The 20210-nt window shown below is 40.6% G+C and overlaps 1 protein-coding gene across 9 annotated transcripts in view; it reads right to left on the bottom strand.

The window, feature by feature from the left end:
• RORA (RAR related orphan receptor A) overlaps window positions 1-20210 on the bottom strand; it is a 1120706-nt gene that overhangs the window by 57540 nt on the left and 1042956 nt on the right. The window contains exon 1 of one of the 9 annotated variants that reach the window (XM_079912659.1): window positions 3857-9202. The exons of the other annotated variants lie outside the window; for them this stretch is intronic. Coding sequence (XP_079768785.1) covers window positions 3857-4115 — 259 coding nt within the window. The 5' untranslated portion in view covers window positions 4116-9202. Of the gene's footprint in view, window positions 1-3856; window positions 9203-20210 lie in introns of those variants that run through there. 9 annotated transcript variants of the gene reach the window in all.

Below are 20210 nucleotides of genomic sequence, written 5' to 3'. Positions count from 1 at the left end.
AAGAGATACACTTCATTGCCCAATTAGACAGTACAGTTCATTTTAAAGTGAATTTATTATTTCCCTTTCTTCACTTCCTTCCTTTCTTTCTTGACTAATTCATTTCGAAGAATGTTTTCTTCGGGCATAATTTTACAAATATTCTTTGAGAACCTATACCAAAGTTCAGGGCACTTTGCAAAAACATAATTGCATCAGTAAGGTAGGGAGTTCTCAGGCATAGAGAGTGCAATGATTTAAAAAGGTCTGTGTCTATACTACAAAGCTACAGTAATCAAGACAGTACGGTACTGGCACAAAAACAGAAATATAGATCAATGGAACAGGACAGAAAGCCCAGAGATAAACCCATGCACATATGGTCACCTTATGTTTGATACAGGAGGCAAGAATATACAGTGGAGAAAAGACAGGCTCCTCAATAAGTGGTGCTACATGTAAGACAACTACATGTAAAAGAATGAAATTACAACACTCCCTAACACCATACACAAAAATAAACTCCAAATGGATTAAAGACCTAAATGTAAGGCCAGACACTATCAAACTCTTAGAGGAAAACACAGGCAAAAACGGTCTATGACATAAATCACAGCAAGATCCTTTTCGACCCACCTAGAGAAATGGAAATAAAAACAAAAACAAATGGGACCTAATGAAATTTAAAAGCTTTTGCACAGCAAAGGAAACCATAACAAGATGAAAAGACAACCCTCAGAATGGGAGAAAATATTTGCAAATGAAGCAAGTGACAAAGGATTAATCTCCAAAATTTACAAGCAGCTCATGCAGCTCAATATCAAAAAAACAAACAACCCAATCCAAAAATAGGCAGAAGACCTAAATAGACATTTCTCCAAAGAAGATGTACAGATTGCCAACAAACACATGAAAGAATGCTCAACATCGTTAATCTTTACAGAAATGCAAATCAAAACTACAATGAGATATCCTCTCACACTTGCCAGAATGGCCATCATCAAAAAATCTACAAACAATAAATGCTGGAGAGGGTGTGGTGAAAAGGGAACCCTCTTTCACTGTTGGTGGGAATGTAAATTGATACAGCCACTATGGAGAACAGTACGGAGGCTCCTTAAAAAACTAAAAATAGAACTACCATATGACCCAGCAATCCCACTACTGGGCATATACCCTGAGAAAACCATAATTCAAAAAGAGTCATGTACCAAAATGTTCATTGCAGCTCTATTTACAATAGCCAGGACATGGAAGCAACCTAAGTGTCCATCAACAGATGAATGGATAAAGAAGATGTGGCACATATATACAGTGGAATATTACTCAGCCATAAAAAGAAACAAAATTGAGTTATTTGTAGTGAGGTGGATGGACCTAGGGTCTGTCATACAGAGTGAAGTAAGTCAGAAAGAGAAAAACAAATACCATATGCTAACACATATATATGGAACCTGAAAAAAAAAAAAAAAAAGGTCATGAAGAACCTAAGGGCAAGATGGGAATAAAGACACAGACTTACTAGAGAATGGACTTGAGGATATGGGGAGGGGGAAGGGTAAGCTGGGACAAAGTGAGAGAGTGGCATGGACTCTCTCTATATATATACTCTTTGGTATATACACTACCAAACGTAAAATAGATAGCTAGTGGGAAGCAGCCACATAGCACAGGGAGATCAGCTCCGTGCTTTGTGACCACCTAGAGGGGTGGGATAGGGAGGGTGGGAGGGAGGGAGATGCAAGAGGGAAGAGATATGGGAACATATGTATATGTATAACTGATTCACTTTGTTATAAAGCAGAAACTAACACACCATTGTAAAGCAATTATACTCCAATAAAGATGTTTAAAAAAAAAAAAGGTCTGTGTGACTTTTATATTGCGTCATTCCAGGGGCTTTCCTTAAAGGGGCTTTCAGGAAGAGATTAAAATGGAGAAAACCAAAATTTGAAAGTGGTGATCAGGCTGCCTTTAGTCTAACGTACGTCAAGGGGTCAAAGGGCTGGAGAGCCTTCACCCCACCGGATACCACGTTTCTTCACTCCTCGTCTAACCTCATAAACAGCTGTGTGGTTTCTCCATCCCTGCTGACTTTATCAGGCCCACGTTCTATTCAACTACAATCGCGAGACAGGGAGGAAGAAAGGATGATATAGGAGAAAGCTAAAAACCCCGACGGTTTTAGTTCCTAAACGAATGACGTATTTTAATAATCTAGGAATTTAAATTCATATTAATTGTTATTTCAATTAATGTTTGGTCAGCCTATGGAGAGAGTAATTGCTAAACTGGGGGAGATTAGCCACAAAGACTTTAGCAGTGGGCCTAGTGAGCCAAGGGGTTTGAGATCATGAGGGGCAGATGTAAGAATGCTTCCTCCAGGACTCTGCTGCCGTTCCCTTCACTCCCGTGTGGTTGTTTTCCTCCATCTGCAACAAGTCAAAACAACCCCTGCGAGAAAGGCATAGGGACAAGAAGATAGGTAGCAGTTCTGCATATCATCCAGCAGCATTTCACAGACATTAAAAGAAAGGAAACTTTAAGAAAGCCCATCTTTATACACCCAAACACATCAAACTGCAAAACAGGATAAAACATGGGTAGTTCCAAAGTACTTCTCATGGAGAAAACTTCAATGCCACAACTCACGTTTCCATCGAATTCCCCAGGGTGCCCTTGTCTTGAACCCTGCCGAGTAGGTGAGGTTCACCCAGCCCGGAACCATGGAACTCTGTGTTGACTGCAGTAAAAGCATCAAGCTGCCCCACAACCAAACCCTGCTTCATCTTAGTGATTTCTCAACTGGTGGCTGCAGTCAGAATTCTCCTGTGACCACCATCAGATTATGACCATGAAAGTCACCATTCCATGGTCCTCCTGGGCAGGAGTTTCCCTTTTGTTTTTCCTCCATTCGACTCCCCACCCTTGACACTTGCTGTACAATTTTGTTAGTCAGGGGAATAGTAATTCTGACACAACCGAAAACATGTACGATCAGGGTAAGGTCGTCTGGATCCTGGACACATACTGGATGTGTGGAGGTGCTCCTGTGCTGTGGCAGAGGATGGCCTTTGACCATCCTTTGTTTCTGTTGTGGCCATTATCTACCATATTAATATTCTGGAGGAAGAAAATTAGTGGCCAGTATTTTCTTCCAGCAAAATCACTGGCACCAGCCTCTACCCCAGAATAAGCATTGATCTTCAAAGTAGTGATGTTGTCATTGCCACAGGACTACTCTGAGTCCCTTCTTTGGCAACTGCTCTCAGTGCCAATGAGATGAGAGGAGAAAGACACCTTTGTCGCTTTAGAGTCATTTTTTTTTTTTTTTAAAGGAAAACAGCCTGGCTTGGTTTCTTCTCTTTATTCATCGCAGTAACTGTTGGTTGTTTTCAAAAATCAAATTCACTTTTTCAGAGGAACAGTGGTCACTATGGAGAACACTAAAACTTTGCTAAAGGAGTTGAAAGCAGTTCCAGAAGAGAAATCACGTATTAGTTTTGGGGCCGTGACAGTGTTTTAGGTACAGAGGTTTAGCCTCTCCGGTTGACTGCTTTGACAGGGCAATGTTCCCGTGGAAGCATACCTTCTAGTACATTTGTTAAACTAAAATCAGCCTCCTTACCTAATAATGTAAATGACTTTGAGAGGAACCTCTGAGTCTCCCGTTTCCTCCTCCTTATGTTACTGTTCAATTCGAGCAGATTCTGTGGAAATTCTGACTTCATGACCCATCACTGCTGCATTAAAATGTGCTTTCTGATGTCATGCTCTGAAATAAACTAAGTTGTTTGCTACAACTACCTACACACAAATTAGAAAATTATACGACACGCAGTTCAATACAGCCTGCAGCTGGGACCCAGGTTATTACTGGAAGTCGCCGTCGGCATGGTTTCTGGTTTCGCAGTAAAAGAAGATGACTTGAAAGGACTCGGTGGTTTTGATGCTCTTCTGAAATGAAAACATTCGGTGAGCGCACAGCCCTGGGTTGTCATTAATGTCAGCCACGCGCAAACACTGTTTTCATGAGTGCAGCAGTCACTCCCCGTCCAGACCACGACTTTCCCACTCTCTGGTATTTCGGGCACCGTGCTGGCACTTTTCCAAAAGAGAACCTCTGGGCAATCCATTCTAGGTACTCCAATAAATACAACACTCTTCAATGAACAGGTGGCCTGAATTTGCTAATGTTAGCCAATAATTTCCACAAGAGAACGTGTTCCTTTCTGAGGAATACCGCAAGTGAATGACGAAATCCTCAAACTTTGAAAGGCAAGAAGTATGAATACTACATTTAAAGGTACAGAGAGTTGGTTCAAAAATAATGTAGTGGGGCTTCCCTGGTGGCGCAGTGGCTGAGAGTCCCCCTGCCGATGCAGGGGACGCGGGTTCGTGCCCCGGTCCAGGGGGATCCCACATGCCGCGGAGCGGCTGGGCCCATGAGCCGCGGCCGCTAAGCCTGCGCGTCCAGAGCCTGTGCTCCGCAACGGGAGAGGCCACAGCAGTGAGAGGCCCGCGTACCGCCAAAAAAAAAAAAAAAAAAAAGTAGTGGATAAAAATATTACAACAGCAGAGTAGCTTTACACTGCTCCCCTTGAACTTCTTGATATGAACAGTGGAAAAGCCTTATTGATGAAAGCAGAACTCTCTGGCATTCCTGATATGTTTGATGATATGTAGCACCTTTTATGTACGGTGTCTGTTGCCTGACTATACTGTAAACAAGCAACAAAACATTATACTTAATCCCAAAGGTATGAAGAATGAGGAATTAAGCATATTGGGTTGGGAGGGAATTAACAGCACATTAAAAAACAGCTGCCATCTATTCTTTTGCTCTATGCAATCAAGCTGGGCACCAGAGAGAAGCAAATAAAGCTACTGTCTTAGGTTGCTAGTGTTAGGAAGTGGTATTTGCTACCATATCATCAGTGTATTTTGCTTTCTTTATTTTCCTCCCGCCATGCATTGCCCATGAATTAATTTAAGAAACAAGCAAAGCATCAGGGAATAGGTGAAATGTAAAACAGTATTTGCTATATTCCTTGGTTGCAAAACTCTAAGAGCGAGGTACCAAACTTTGGATAAGAAGATGTTTTGCAATTTCCCGGGATATCACATATGTGTTGTACTGGCTAAAGTGGTAGTATACTATTTTTAATATCACTTTTTAATTGCAATGAGTTTTAAACAGCCAAGGTGAATTCTCACAGATCGCCTGGGTGTTGGAGGCAGGGTGGGTGGCAAAATGGTGATACTTTTATGGTAATCTTTTTATATCACTTATTTTCTATGCTTTCTTTCAAATTATAAATTCAAACTACAGTGTCACTCTCCATCCTCTCCCATGTCCTTTCTAATCTACAAACCAAACAAAAATTTATATTTTATCACTTGTATTATGAAACAGCCAGAAATAGGACTCCAGGGTTTTGCAAGTTTTGCTTTATACAAAGTGTCTGATTTTCTTCCAGCCATGAATGAACTCACAAGGACAACGTAGATCACTTTATAAAACAAAATATAGCTGATATTTGAAACCTAAATGACCAAAGGACATAACTGTTTATATGTGAGCTGCTTTTGACCTAGTAAAAAGTATAGGCAAGGAACATCTAAGGCTTGAAATCTGGATGGGCATTTTAAAGTTTCAAAATTCACAACATATTCATTTCAAAAAATGTTTAAAGGCTAAGAATTTATAATTATGTATCAATGGTTTCTTCCTTTAGTGCTCACCAAAAAGGAATTTTTTTTTTTTTTTTTTGCTATAGAATCATTTCTGCAAAACATCAATGGAAGTGTTATCAGTTACCAATCCTCTTCATTTGGACATTAAGGAGATTAAAGTTATTGTCAGTGTATAATAAGCTTTCATTGGAAAAGGATTAATCTTTTTCTTGACATTGTTTTTCTCAAGGACAGTCAGCAAAAGATGTAAATGGAGGTATATATTATCAGGTAAATGGTGACTCTCAAAAGAGATGAAGAAGGAATCTAAATAATGCTGCTTTAATTCTAAAACAGTAACAGTTCAAGCAATGAATGACTGGATTAACACCTCAATATTACACCAAACACAGGCTTACAGAAATAAGTTTTCAGTTGTGTGAAATCATTACCACACTTACAGAAAACAAGAGGAGCACTCTGCAGAACCACACTGGTTTTGCTGCTCTTCCTGCTAATTTAGTTTGAGCAGAAGATGCTCTGTGTGGACCACTTGTTCTTTAACACACTAAACCAACACTTTTAGAAGAAGACAAGACAGCTATGAATTACGTTGCATCTTTTCATCTTTCAGATTTCTCCAAGGAGATGTCTCAGGATTCCATAAGTGCTATCAATTGAGTGATAATTATAGCTATACAAGGCATACGCAACACATTGATATACCCATGTAGACTAGATCCACGATGCATTTATCTTCAGCATTTGGAAATTACTGGTAAGAGGGATTCAGTGCCCTTGCCTGTTGTCTTGATAATCTCATATCTTTTAGGCAAAAGGAAACGTATACTGCATAAGGGCTTTACCACTCTGATCTCAATGTGGAGTACAATGACAGACACCAAGGAAGGAGAAGCTGGTCACTTACACAAGTAAGTGATTTTGATGCTTTGGCTCATTCTGGCCTCTGCTCAGTTCCCACATCTTGGTCAGCAGATGTGGCAGACTTAATTAAAACCTGCTATTTCCAAGGTTTAATATATTAAACATAGTTTGGGTATATGAAGAGTCATCTCGGTTCTCATTTCATTAACAATCTCAATAAGATTCCATCACACTGACTGTTCTCAGGAAGGGAAGTTAGAAAACCTCGAATAATTTCTCCTACTGCCCTTGCAATGATACTTGCTGGCCCCCTTCCTTGTCTGAAACTCCTTCTCTGGGTTAGACAATAAAGGTATGATTCGCCTCTTGTGAATCATAGCTTTTGTTTTGTTTAGTGTGTTCTAAAGAGCTAAACCTAACGTTTCAGATTACAGAATTCCAGGCGGTGAAGACCTCTGAGATCACCCAATCACACGCCTGACTTTTTAGCCAAGACAACTGGGGCTCGGAGAGGTACCGAGATTACCAAGTTGGTGGGAAACCCAGGAGAGATTTCCACCCACATGTGCTCACTCTCCTGTCATCTTTCCAACTAGGTTTACCCCAACCTCCCCATTTCACAGATGAAAGAACAGAACCAATGTCAACAGAAATCACTCACTTGGGAGGAGTGAGCAGAGGTTAATTTATCAGTGTGGCTAGTCAAGGGCTTGGCAGCCGCAGGGGGCCTGACTTTGATGACACAAAACACAGGACAGTTCATGGTTCACCGTGGTGGTGGTAGGGAGACACAAAGAGCTTTGGCATCACAGACACAATGCTGGGCAGCTGAGGGTGGAGAGAGCTATCAGGGAGATAAGGTCCCGGCAGATTGAAAAAATGATGGTGGTACCAAAGAGGAAGATTATATCGAAATAAAACTGTGTCCACTGGACATTTTCCCCCAGTCTCGGTCCTGGCCACTGTGCACTGCAGACACATCTAGAGATACAGAAGCTTAACTTGCCTTTTAAAGTCTCCCTTAATATTTGTGCTAGGATCCACAGGAAATAAAAAACCAGAGGCATTCCTAGCCTTCTACCCCCAAGTCATCTACCATTATACTACTTGGATTCATTCTTCATAGCATTTATCACTCCCTGGAATGCTACATAATTATTAGCTGTCTCCACACGTTGAGAATGGAAGGGGTACAGAGCAGGGATGAGTCTTTTTTCCTTATCCAATATCCCCAGTGCCTAGTTCAGTGCCTGACACACAGCAGGGGCTCCAAAAAAATGAATAAATTAGAGATTCTATCACCTGCTTCTAGCATGTACTCTCTGGTACCCTAGAGGGGATGAAAGGGTTGTTAAAGCTATCCTAGACAGTCCTAGGCATTTCCTTCTAGCAATGGAAAACATGGCGAGAACCAAAATAAATGAAAGGATTCCTAATTTATCATAAAAGATGAAACAAAATCACTTGGGGCAAGCATTCTTTTCGGAACTACATTTACTAGAACCTCACAGGATTGAAAGAAAAAAGGCTGGGGCTGGGGGTGGAGGCAGGGGGGAGTCTCAGGATGAGAAATGTAGGAATATTCTTCTGACATCGAGGGCTGGTCCACAAGTGGTCAGCACATGGATACCCTGTGTGGGCTGTCAGATGGCAAGGAGTAGCTTTAGAGATAGAGAGACCTGGGTCCGAAAGCTGAGCTGGCCACTTCTTAGCTCAGTGATCACGGGCAAGTTATTTAACTTCATGGTAATTTGTACCATGGAGGTAATAGTAACGATTTCACAGGGTTGTTAGGAGGCTCAATGCAAGAAGACATCTAAACAACTAGCTCAGTTCCTGGCACACAATGGTAGCCCCATTAACTATTATTGTATGAGCTATTGGTATTTTTATCTGATCTCAGATAATACTCAATAATCAAAGTTAATCTCCATCTGCTTTTCTGAACCAGGCATTACTGCTTTATCCTGGGATTACTATAAGGTCAAGGTGGCAAGTGGGTTTCAGCTCATTTTCCAAGTCAGATGGATTTCTAGTGGATCCCTGAGATGTTGGTTGTGATGCACTGTGCTGTGGTTGACTGTGATGTCTGCCAAGGGTATGGGGCCACGCTCACTGGTGCTAATATTAGAATTGGTAAGCCTCTTCTAGTGTCACAGAGACCAACAGCTATGTTAATATTATATAACAAGGCACAAAGAAACGGAAAGAAGGGGCTAAGGGTCAGGTGGTCTGGGTTCTAACTCTAGCTCTGTAACTAACTGGCTAAAGTGATTTTCTTCCAGCCACTTCTTCTCCATAAAATCACTTTCTATTCAAATCCTGTGATTTACCAATCTTGATTTTAAAAACATAAGTGAAAAAATACATAAGGCAGGGCCTGGCCTACAGGAAGTCCTTGATGGTTATCTGCTGAGATCATCTGAAAGAAAAATAAAAGCCCAAGGCTGTCATGCAGAAGTGTAACAGCTCAATATTTTCTGTCCTCCTTCAAAATGTTTGACTCTTCCTACCCATGAAGAATATATTTGAAAGGAGAAAAAAAAATTACCATATTTTTGGCACTAAAAAAAGGGAAAGATCAGCTAATGCTTAGGGATGCTTCAAGAAAGACAAGGCTGTTGAGAATATGGCAGCTCTTTTAATAACCAAGGCACCATTTAAAAATAGCTGGAATTAATTACAGGGCTAATGACCCATTGAAAGCCTTATTTAAATACCAAAGCCAGCACTGAACAATCATGGAAAATATGGTTTAAAAGGGTTTTAGAGAGCAGAAACCAGGAACAGCAATTGAAACAAAAACCACATTATCTGAGGACACTAGCTAGCTTGGTGAGAAACATTCAGGATGTGAACATCTCAGGGGAGTTCTCAGCCTGGGTAAGAGAAGCCACTAGGATCAAGAGAAAGACAAGAAGATGCCACGTACAGTCACCTACTTGGAAAAAGAAAGGCCTCTATTCAGCATTCACCCCAAGAGCAGAGCCCTTTAAAAACAGAGTAAAGTAAGTCAGAAAGAGAAAGACAATACCGTATGCTAACACATATATATGGAATTTAAGAAAAAAAAATGTCATCAAGAACCTAGGGGTAAGACAGGAATAAAGACACAGACCTACTGGAGAATGGACTTGAGGATATGGAGAGGGGGAAGGGTGAGCTGTGACAAAGCGAGAGAGAGGCATGGACATATATACACTACCAAATGTAAAATAGACAGCTAGTGGGAAGCAGCCGCATAGCACAGGGAGATCAGCTCCGTGCTTTGTGACCACCTAGAGGGGTGGGATAGGGAGGGTGGGAGGGAGGGAGACGCAAGAGGGAAGAGATATGGGGACACATGTATATGTATAGCTGACTCACTTTGTTATAAAGCAGAAACTAGCACACCATTGTAGAGCAATTATACGCCAATAAAGATGTTAAAAAAAAAAAAAAGGCAAAAAAAACCCCAGCTCCCTCCGTCACCCTGGCTTTCTCCCACCCCCATCCCAGCCCCACCCCCTACTTTCCTGACATCCCTACCCATCTTTCCTGTGGCATAGGATAAAATGAGAATTTCCACAGAGAGGAAAACAGATATTTTAATAAGTCTCTGTGGCTATTTGAGAGCTGTATTATCTCCACGAGTTTCCGCAGTGGACATGCCTCAGTCCTCTGTGCCTTGCAGTCACACCATCATCAGCCAAAGAGGAGGCGATAATCTTCTTCGGTGTGCCCTACTTGCCAGGCAAAAGTGATACCACTGCACTTCTTAGCTTCTCTCTGTACCAAAATGGTCTTTCTGCATGCCAGTACCCTGGGAGCATGCCGGGTGGCCAGAGCTGGAAGAGTTTCATTACTTCATTCATGCCCGTTTATTAAATGCATCACTCTTACCCTTGTTCACTACAGCCCAGATGTGCCCTGTAGTTGCCTTGCTGAGTTAAAAGTGCAATGGAATCAAAAGCTTCCAAAGCCCTTGAGATCTCAAGGTGGAGACGTGGGGGTGGGAGCAAGGCACTCTTGACGTATATTGGTTTCAAGGAGCAAATATGAATTTTAGTAAAAATTGCTGCTCACAATACCGCTTTTAAACCCGCAATTATTTATACTGTACTACTCAAGGAACCCTATAATTATTCCAAAAGCGCTTGCCAACGTCTGCCCTGTTTCATAATTGCCAACACAGCCTTGTTCAAAAGGATTAGTGGCTGTGTTTAAATTGTTTGGTATTAGGTTACTGTTTCAAACAAGATGTGATTGCACGACTTTGCGATATCTAAGCAGAACGGGGCCAATAAAGGACAAAGGAATTGTTTTGTGTTCACAGGTGGGAAGAGAGGGAAGGTTGGGAGAACACTCACATTGCTTGACATTTTCTTCTGCTTCTTTTCTGAGAAATACTGTCGTCTGATGAGCAAAATGACTTGAAGGAAACTTTAAAAAAATGTTTCAAGTAGTAGTTACTTGAAAGAAGAATGATAACCCACTTCTCCATATTCCCCTCTCCCACCTGCCCAGAGAATATTTTTCCACTTCCGGCCTTTACTTTAAGTGAATCTGGGTAGTGACTCTGGAACCACAGCTTACACATCTCAAAGCACCCATCTGTGTGGGTCACTTGACTCTGTTGACCTATTTTCTGCTATTTCTTTCTGTTACACAAATCTCCCCCACTTGAAAGAGGGGTCCACCTATGTGCCCAAGAAGCACAGACAACAGAGGGGTTTCGCATTATCTGTAATGAACGCTTTTAGAGCATCTGGCACCTCAGGTGAGTGTTTAGGGGAAAAAAAATGGGATACCTCTTGGGTGTCTCTCATCTTTATTTCATGCTCTCTCTCCTTTAGATGCATCCAATTGTGCGTGGGAGGCCCTCTGTTCCCTCACCATCTCCAAATGAAATCTATCCTCAAAACTGAAGGTGCTATGGATAGTTTCATGAATAGGAACAGGGAGGAAAAAAATCTGGCCTAAGTAACAACTTCTGAATTTATACCATTGATCCTCACCTCTTCCCATGCCCCTCTTATTTCACGAGCACATCATGTAAAAATAGAGAACTAGGGGCTTCCCTGTTGGCACAGTGGTTAAGAAGCCACCCGCCAATGCAGGAGACACAGGTTCGAGCCCGGGTCTGGGAAGGTCCCACATGCCACGGAGCAAGTAAGCCCGTGCGCCACAACTACTGAGCCTGCGTTCTAGAGCCCGCGAGCCACAACTACTGAGCCCGTGTCCCACAACTACTGAAGCCTGCGTGCCTAGAGCCCATGCTCCGCAATAAGAGAAGCCACCGCAATGAGAAGCCCGCGCACCGCAACAAAGAGTAGCCCCCGCTCACCACAACTAGAGAAAGCCTGCACACAGCAACAAAGATCCAACGCAGCCAAAAATAAATTTAAAAAAAAAAATAGAGAATTAAGGCAGTTATCTGAAAACAAGTTCTGTATTACTCCTCTAAATATTTTAGGGAAATGTTTTTCCTACTCTGAGGATCCAGGCTATCTTCTTGGTTCCATTTACTCTGTAGGTGAAGACAGTGCCATTGACTACTCCCCACACTCTGAGTAGGTGGGGTAGGAGAAAGTGCTGTGGGCCAAGTCAGCATCTGCAAATCCACTGGCCACTAATGAGGTCCTCTATGCCTAGAAGTTCATGGGTTCCCCTCTCTACCCATCATTTCGGGTTCTACCATAGGCTATGTTTGATTCAAACCTTACTTCCTCCTGAAAGTCTTGTAAAATGAAGAAACCTTGCAAATTACAACAGATGTTTCCCACCACCATTCATGAAGCCAGTGTGAACTTCCTTATCCTACTTTTGCGAACGTGTTGCCTTCCCACCTTACCCCCAGGAACATTTGTATGTCCACCCTAATTCAATGATAAACGACAAGGAGCAGATTTATCGGAGCATATATTTCTGTATCATCTCCAAATGAACATCCCCAAATGCTTGAACAGCAATAAGTACCCCATAAATACCCTTTAAATAGCCAATTCCGACGACTCTCTGATTTACTTCCACTGTCACTGGATGTCTTTTTCTCCTTTTATCTAAAGAAATTCCTCCTCCTCCTTCTCCTTGCTGGCAGGAATAATTTTTTTGCTACCAAAAAAAGTATTCTTTCTGGCCAGTACTCTTTGATTCTGGGAAGGCTGAAGTTCAAGTTGCCATGGAAGAATTTGCATTGTTCCTCTATAGTCATATCTAAAATTAACCCACTTTCTTAATTAAGTAAGATCTAAATTGCACACAACCGTTATGGTAACCACCTGGGAACTAGAGAGTGGGGCTTTTTGGCCCTAGAAGAGAATGTGTAAGATGTGGTTTGGCCTTCACTTGGAAGCAGCGAAAATCACAGAGGTCGTGGTTACATGACAGGAAGGGCCAGGGTAGTGAACACTGTGTTTTGGCTAAGTAACTAACTTTGTACTATTATGTAATGAAGTACAAGCTCAGCCTTGCTTGAGTTTAAATAACCAGAGTCAACTGTTAAAACTCTGGGATGGGAGGATAAACACATGAAATTCTGTCCTCCATCCTCCAGTCTGTCAAGCCCACCATTCAACGGGAGCATATTTCCTTGGGCTACAAGAGAAACATCTTGCAAATTGGAAACAAGTAGTCATTTTCTACATAGTTCTCTCTAAGAATTCAACGAAGTAAATTCTCCTACCTGCAGAAAACTTCTGTGAACATTATGTGTTTTAGAGCATCACCAGAGCAAACGGCAATGAATCTCAGCTGATTAGAGCTCTACTAAGTAAAGCTAAATTTTCTCATAGCTGGAGTTTTATCCAAGCAAGCACATCAAAACAAAGGGGGTAGTTATCGTAAATCTTTTTTATGGAATATTTCTAAAATCATGATATATTTTTCTTCTTCTTAGAGTATTTGGAACATAATTTACTCTTTCTTGATGATGAAGTAGTATTTCAAAACTTATTTTTAAAACTTATTAGAAACTTATCAAAACAGTACGAGATAGAAACTTATCAAAACAGCACAGAATTATTTTATATGCTGTAATACTCTGAGGGCCTTCTAAGGTTTATATGACATTTTGCCCCAAAGCTAAATGCCCTAGTCTCTTGTCCCTTTTACAGTTTTTTCCCCTTTACCAGTTGTTTTCCTTCCATCTGTAGCCATATGCTACATGTCATGAGGCCCTCTTTCTTATAACTAATATTTCATCTTAGAATCTGCTATGTGCTTGGAACCCAGCCAGACACCCAAACTTTATATAGAGGACCTGTATAAAGACCAATTATAAATAGGATGTATCGGGTCTACAGGGATTTCCTCTGAGTCAAGTACATGAGCTGTTGTGCCTGAAATTTGGGACTCTTTTTTGGCAACCCAAAGGCCTGTTTGCTTACTGCTTAAGTCCTCAGATGGTTCCGATAAAAGAGGTCGCAAGAGGACAGATTTATCATAGGTGAAGTATTGCTACCGTAGGAAGGCAAACAGAGTGACTGTAAGACCATGTTCTTCAAGATACCCAGAGAAAGTGTGTGCAGAGAGTATGACACTCACCTTTCTGTTATTGGCATTAGGGCTTGATAATTATCGAAAGCACATTAAGTTTGAGAAAGTTTCTCAGATCCTTCTCAATGCCTTCAAGTAGATATGTTTTAAGGAACAGCAAATTGATTCGCTATTACTTTAGCAAGACAAATTTTATGATTCCCCCCCAAATATTCCAAGCCAAATATATAGACTTGATAAATTCTGGCTACTGTCTTTTTTATTTTGTTACAGATAGTCAAAAGTTACTATAGTTGATTTTTCTTAAGGGGTTAAGTTATAACAAGATGTCTGTGAATGACCTGAATGTGTGGTCTGAGTTCATTTCGGACCCCGCCAACCAATCATGTGTCATTCATATCTGGCAAAGCAATAAGTTTGTCAGAGCAAGTCTTTATTATGTTTCCTATGAGACTGTATTAATTTTAAATCTCTCTAGAGAATTTGACTCACTTCTTAAGGAGATTTAGGTTGAAAATGATTATACAGCCACGAAATGCGCTCTGGCTATATGTTATGATGTATGTCACTTAAAAAACACCAAGTAACAAGAGTGCTTAAATTTTTTTTTTTTTTTTTCTCTTCTTTTGCTTTTCTTTTTGTTTCCAAGAGTGCTTTCTGAAACAATAAAAAATCATGTGACCCAACCAGGGTCAACTTGCCCCAGCCACACCCTTTATATTTTGTTAACACAGGAACTGAGCTGCCATTCCATTTTTTTAATATTTGTGCTTAATAACTAGATTCAAGTAGTTATCCTCCCTCTAATGTGGCTGCTTAGACAATTTGTTGATTTGCCCTTAGCAGCAGCTGCTAATATTTAACTGTAATTTTAGGCTAAATATTCTTTCTGTTTAAAAGTTACACAGGCTTATTGGACAGAATTTAGAAAATAAAAGTATAAAAAATATGTTTTCACAGTCTTCACTCCTAGAGATAATCGAAGTTTTAAATATGTACATGCCTTTATACATACATCTTCACACATGTTTTAAAACATTTAATGTTTTAAAATACAAGTGCTTCCATACACAGGATTTTAATTTGTACTATTTTAATATTAGAAAATGCAAATATTTATAAATAATTGAGACATAATTGCAATTGTGATAAAAAAGTAATACAGAAAAATTTAAACTCTTTAACTTTGAAATGAACACAAGAATTTCACCCAGTGCTGTAGATGCAGGAAAACTTAAGGAAGATGCTTTAACCACAAGATGGCTCCCAAGGTTTTGGACCCCCTTCCATAGATTCCAAATCGTAAAATACCAATGCATTTTTAAAAAGGGTCAAGAAAAACAGAAGGAAAGTAAATGTCAATCCAAAACTATGTCCATAGAAGTTGAAATTCTCCCAAAGTGAGCACAGAGTCAGCCTACCGAAGCAAATCCGAAATGAGGCGAGTATTCAAATATTCAGACAAAAATCCCTGTTCCTGAAACAAACCACAAATACTTGCTGAATACCTACTACGTGCAAGATCCTGATTATGCAAATACCAGGTGTGCCAGACAACTGCCCAGCCTTTTGTGCTCCTCTGCCTAACTGGATATGCCTGCGGTTTTCCATGTGGGATTCCACTTCTTGTACTGTGGCTGAAGTGTACATTTATTCTAATGGATAGAAGATATTAAACAGGCTTTCATTTAGAAGGTGTCTCACTTCACTTCAAAATGAAGTCTACCTTCTGAGTTTGATTAGGGAAGCTTCATGAGATTTTAGCTCCTGTGTATATTTTCATCCACTGTAGTGCTAAAGAGCACTTAGGATTTCTCTTCTGCCACTTACCTAAATAGATCTTAGGAAAATTTCCTTCAGCTTCGGTTTCTTCACTTGTAGTATGGGGATCTTTTTTTTTTTTTTTTAAACACCTTAATTCATGTTTTTCAAAGAATGATGCAGATGCAAATTATACCAATATTCAAGATTTTTCTTTACAAAAATTCTTTGTAAATATAAATAGCACATCATAAGAAGAGTTTTTTAAGTTGATATTTTCATATATATTTTTCTTCTTTACCATATCCCATAGCCTAGGGAAAATTGTACAAACAGTGGAAAAGCAAAAAGAAAATTTAACAAATTAAGAGGCTTCATTTTTTTCTAATTTTTAAAAATTTTATTTACGGGGGATCTTACCACTCACCTCATCTCATGGTGTCCTAAAAACGAAATGAGATAGTACAGTGCTTGGGGGATACAGGACTCTCAGTAAATGTAGGAAACTGGCTTCCCAGAGGTTCAAACCGTGGCTTTTCCTGTGTGGCGACATCACAGACATTGTTTATCAGAGGACATAGGTTTTAATTCACTGTGGTTCACTCTTGAGTTGTCATCGGGAAATTCTTCCAATACGGCGAGTACACACATTGATAACAGTGGCCTAATATATTTATTGAACTGTGATCACGGCCCTCAGGATTGGGTAAAATGCTCTCACAGTACTCCGTGGGCTTGAAGTATATCCAGCCTTCACTTTGTCCTCTCAGGTACAGCCTTCCGCAGGCCTTCTAACTTAAGCCTGCTTGTCACCACACACTTCATTCCTTTAGCCTGTGAACTATATGTCCAGACAATGACTCTGACATCTGAGAAGTGTGCACACTTACAATCGGTACACAGCATGGCTGTGGAGACACGGTTGAGAGGCCCTGGGGTTAGACACCTAAACGCAAATCCCAGCTGACAGCACCATGTGGCTTCGTGTAAGTCACTTTGACCTCCCTCATCCTCAGCTTCCCTCATCTGCAAAAGGAGAGTAACCATGGTTCCTACTTAGGGAGCTGTTACAAGTGAAGTGTGACCATGCATGTTGACTGCTGAGCCCAGGGCCTGGCAGATAGAAAAGATTCAATAAATGACAGCTTGTGTTGTTACTGTTGCTGACTTTATCCTAACATGGTAACACATCTGGCCCTCCAACTAGGAGCTGGTTTTTAACATTCAGGGATGATAACTTGCAGAGAATTACCCACACTCTCTCATCTGGTTACTTTTACTTCCACTTAGGAGGGAACTGGCTAGGGTTAAGAGTACAATGGAGGGCTGCAAAAAATTGTTTTCCTGTGTTTGAAGTCTCCTAGGCTGTCGTAAATCTGATCTTTCGGTCTCATTAGGACAATCCTCTAACCATGAAAGATGGGGGCCCACGAGAGCAAGTCATCTTCGACTTGTTGAACTTTCAACAGATGTATTGTTCAAACATATTTGGGGGAATGGGAATCAGAGAGAATTCTAGAGTAAACACTATTTTCTCAAAGTAAAATAATGCTGGGACTTCCCTGGTGGCGCAGTGGTTAAGAATCAGCCTGCCAATGCATGGGACACAGGTTTGAACCCTGGTCCAGGAAGATCCCGCATGCCCCGGAGTAACTAAGCCCATGCGCTACAACTACTGAACCTGCACTCTAGAGCCCGCGAGCCACAACTACTGAAGCCCGCGCGCCTAGAGCCCGTGCTCCGCAGCAAGAGAAGCCACCGCAATAAGAAGCCTGTGCACTGCAACGAAGAGTAGCCCCTGCTTGCTGCAACTAGAGAAAGCCCGTGTGCAGCAACGAAGACCCAACACAGCCAGATAAATAAATAAGTAAATAAATAAACTAATTAAAACAATAAAATAATGCTTATTCTCAGAAAATTATAGAAGAGCATATAGTGATATTTAAATCACTCAGTACCCGAATAACACCCGAGTTAGAACCCTGTAACCAGGGCAAATAATAGCATCAATACACATTTTTGCTTCACTCTTTGGGGCTTTTAAATTCAATGCCACAACCAACTGCTTACAAACTGCTACGGGCAAGCAGTGCCCTCGCCGTGAGCTCAGTGAATATTATCTATTGTGTTCTAACAATATCTCAGCAAAGAGACTGAGTGTTCCAGAAACCTCAGTCTCTGCATTCGTCCACCAGAGCTTTGAAGAACACTGTCTTCTTTTCATGTGGGCCGATTTCAAGGGACAATAGAGGTTTAACAGAGGACAACACAATCGGACTAAGATAAAACTGATGGATTCCCAAGAATTCTTCCATAAAGGTAAATTCCACAGATAAGACACTGAGTTTTCTTTTTTCTCTTTAAAGGAGCTGCTTCTTGTAATCTTGAGAAGCTCAAGAACTGTTGCTATTCAAACAGGATTGGTTTCAGACAGTGATAGAGGTGGCAAAAATAATTCTGCAAATGTGCATGTTATATGCAATCTGTTTTTATGCATTCATTAGGCATCTGGAATACCTCGCTGCTGAATAATGAGATAAATCGCATTTGTCCAATATCTTCCCATTTGTACCACGTTTATGTTTAGCCTTGAGCCTGAACCTATGTTACTGAACAAACAACTCTGTCTCCTTCATAATGGATTTTCTGCAAATGGATCTGTTTCATGTTAAAATTAATAAGTATGGTAGTTTTTTAAATGACACAGGCAGCAGGTGACAGCAACTTCTGAAAGCATAACTGAATGGGGATAACTTAATTATTAGCTATATCCTCTACACAGAACCAGGATCATAATAAAACTCAATTTGGCTCAGACACATTTATCTATCATCCCTGTTTTTTCCAACAAAAATTAGCTAATTATGATGTGACCTGAATTGCGAAAGTCAACACATCCCCTTGAACACCCACTCAAACACTTAAAGAAAATAAATTGTCCTTGAACTCAGGCCAAGTACTTGATGGATTTATAGATGTCACTTGCCTCCTGGCTTGAAACAGAAGTTAAGTCGGATACAAGCTTCTTGTCCACCTACCCCTCGATGTTGGTAAATTATTAAGTAAGCACTTGGGTAATATAATGCAAAGTTAAAAGCAGAGGCCTATAATTAACACACACTCCTATGCGTACTCTGAAAAGTGGGTACCCAAGGAGAGTCTCCTTATTAGGCAATTTGATCAAGAATTAATTGGTTAATGTCTATATAGCTCAACAAATAAACTGTATGATTATTATAATTGTGGCAAGTACAGTTCAAAATCCACTTCAAGTTCAAAGAATAGTAATTTATATATCTAAGTAGAGACGCAAATATTTAACTATGTAAAAGTAGTTATTTTAATGCTATTCCAAGTGTCTAATAAGTATTACTCATCTCTGAAGTTTTACTTTTTTTCTCTTGATAAAAGGTCCTAGATGACGCAAAAAATTTCACAATTCCCTTATTGCCGTTAATAACTTTATTTCAATGTTACTGTAATTTGGGGGGAGAATTTGGCCATAGAAATGAAAGAGAGAGAGTTTCGTGTTACATACAGAAACTGCCATGTTAATAACAGTGCATACTGGTGGATGGTTAAGGAGAAGGTGATTGAAATATACTGAAACTTAAGTTTACATGCGGGAGAGAACAGTAAATAAAGTGGGTTCCCAGCCTCCAAGTCTTATATTTTCCTTGAGGTGGGGAGATGACTAGATGAATGCAGGGTAAGTTGTAAAGATCATGATAACATAAAACACCAAACCAGATTTTTTTGAGGGAATTCAGGAAGATCCTTTGTCATTTGATCTGGGCCATGAAGAATGAATATCACAGTTCAACAGGCAGAGAAAGTTGCGATGGCAGTGAGGGAAAAAGCCAGGCTGAGGTCTCCGCATATGCATGCGTGGTGTGTTCAAAGGAGGGTGGAGAGGAGCTAACGGATGGGAAGTAGATAGCCAGCTTGGTGAGACCGAATCTTAAAGGGTCTCAAATACTTTGCAAAGGAATTTGGACTTATTTTCTAAGTCACTGAGAGATTTCGAACAGAGGGGGTGGGCAGCCTATTCAGATCCATGTATTAGAAGAGACTTTGATCCACGTTCAACGACACAAAGCTTATGAGTTTTAAAATTTGCTTCTAACAGTTAATAACCAGGGAATTTCAATAAAAGCTCAGATCTCCAGATTTTCTTGAGAAAAATCAATAGGCCTGGCAATGGCGGACCCGTTATTCTAAATGGGGACAGTTGGTCAGAGCCAAGGGAGGTGGCTTGCCCCAGATGGTACATGTGCTGTCCAGTGGCCCAGGTGCCTCTTCTTTCTGCCACACTCATACCACCTGCCCAGGGGCACTAAATATTTGGGTTTGTGCCTTCTCTTTTAAAGAGATGTCCTCTTTCAACAGCACGTGTCTTTCTACCACTGCAAGCAGCATAAATTAACTTCAAT

This window comes from Stenella coeruleoalba, assembly GCF_951394435.1.
Source record: "Stenella coeruleoalba genome assembly, chromosome: 2".
NCBI classification, from domain to species: Eukaryota; Metazoa; Chordata; class Mammalia; order Artiodactyla; family Delphinidae; genus Stenella; species Stenella coeruleoalba.
This window is presented reverse-complemented; position numbering and strand designations above follow the sequence as displayed.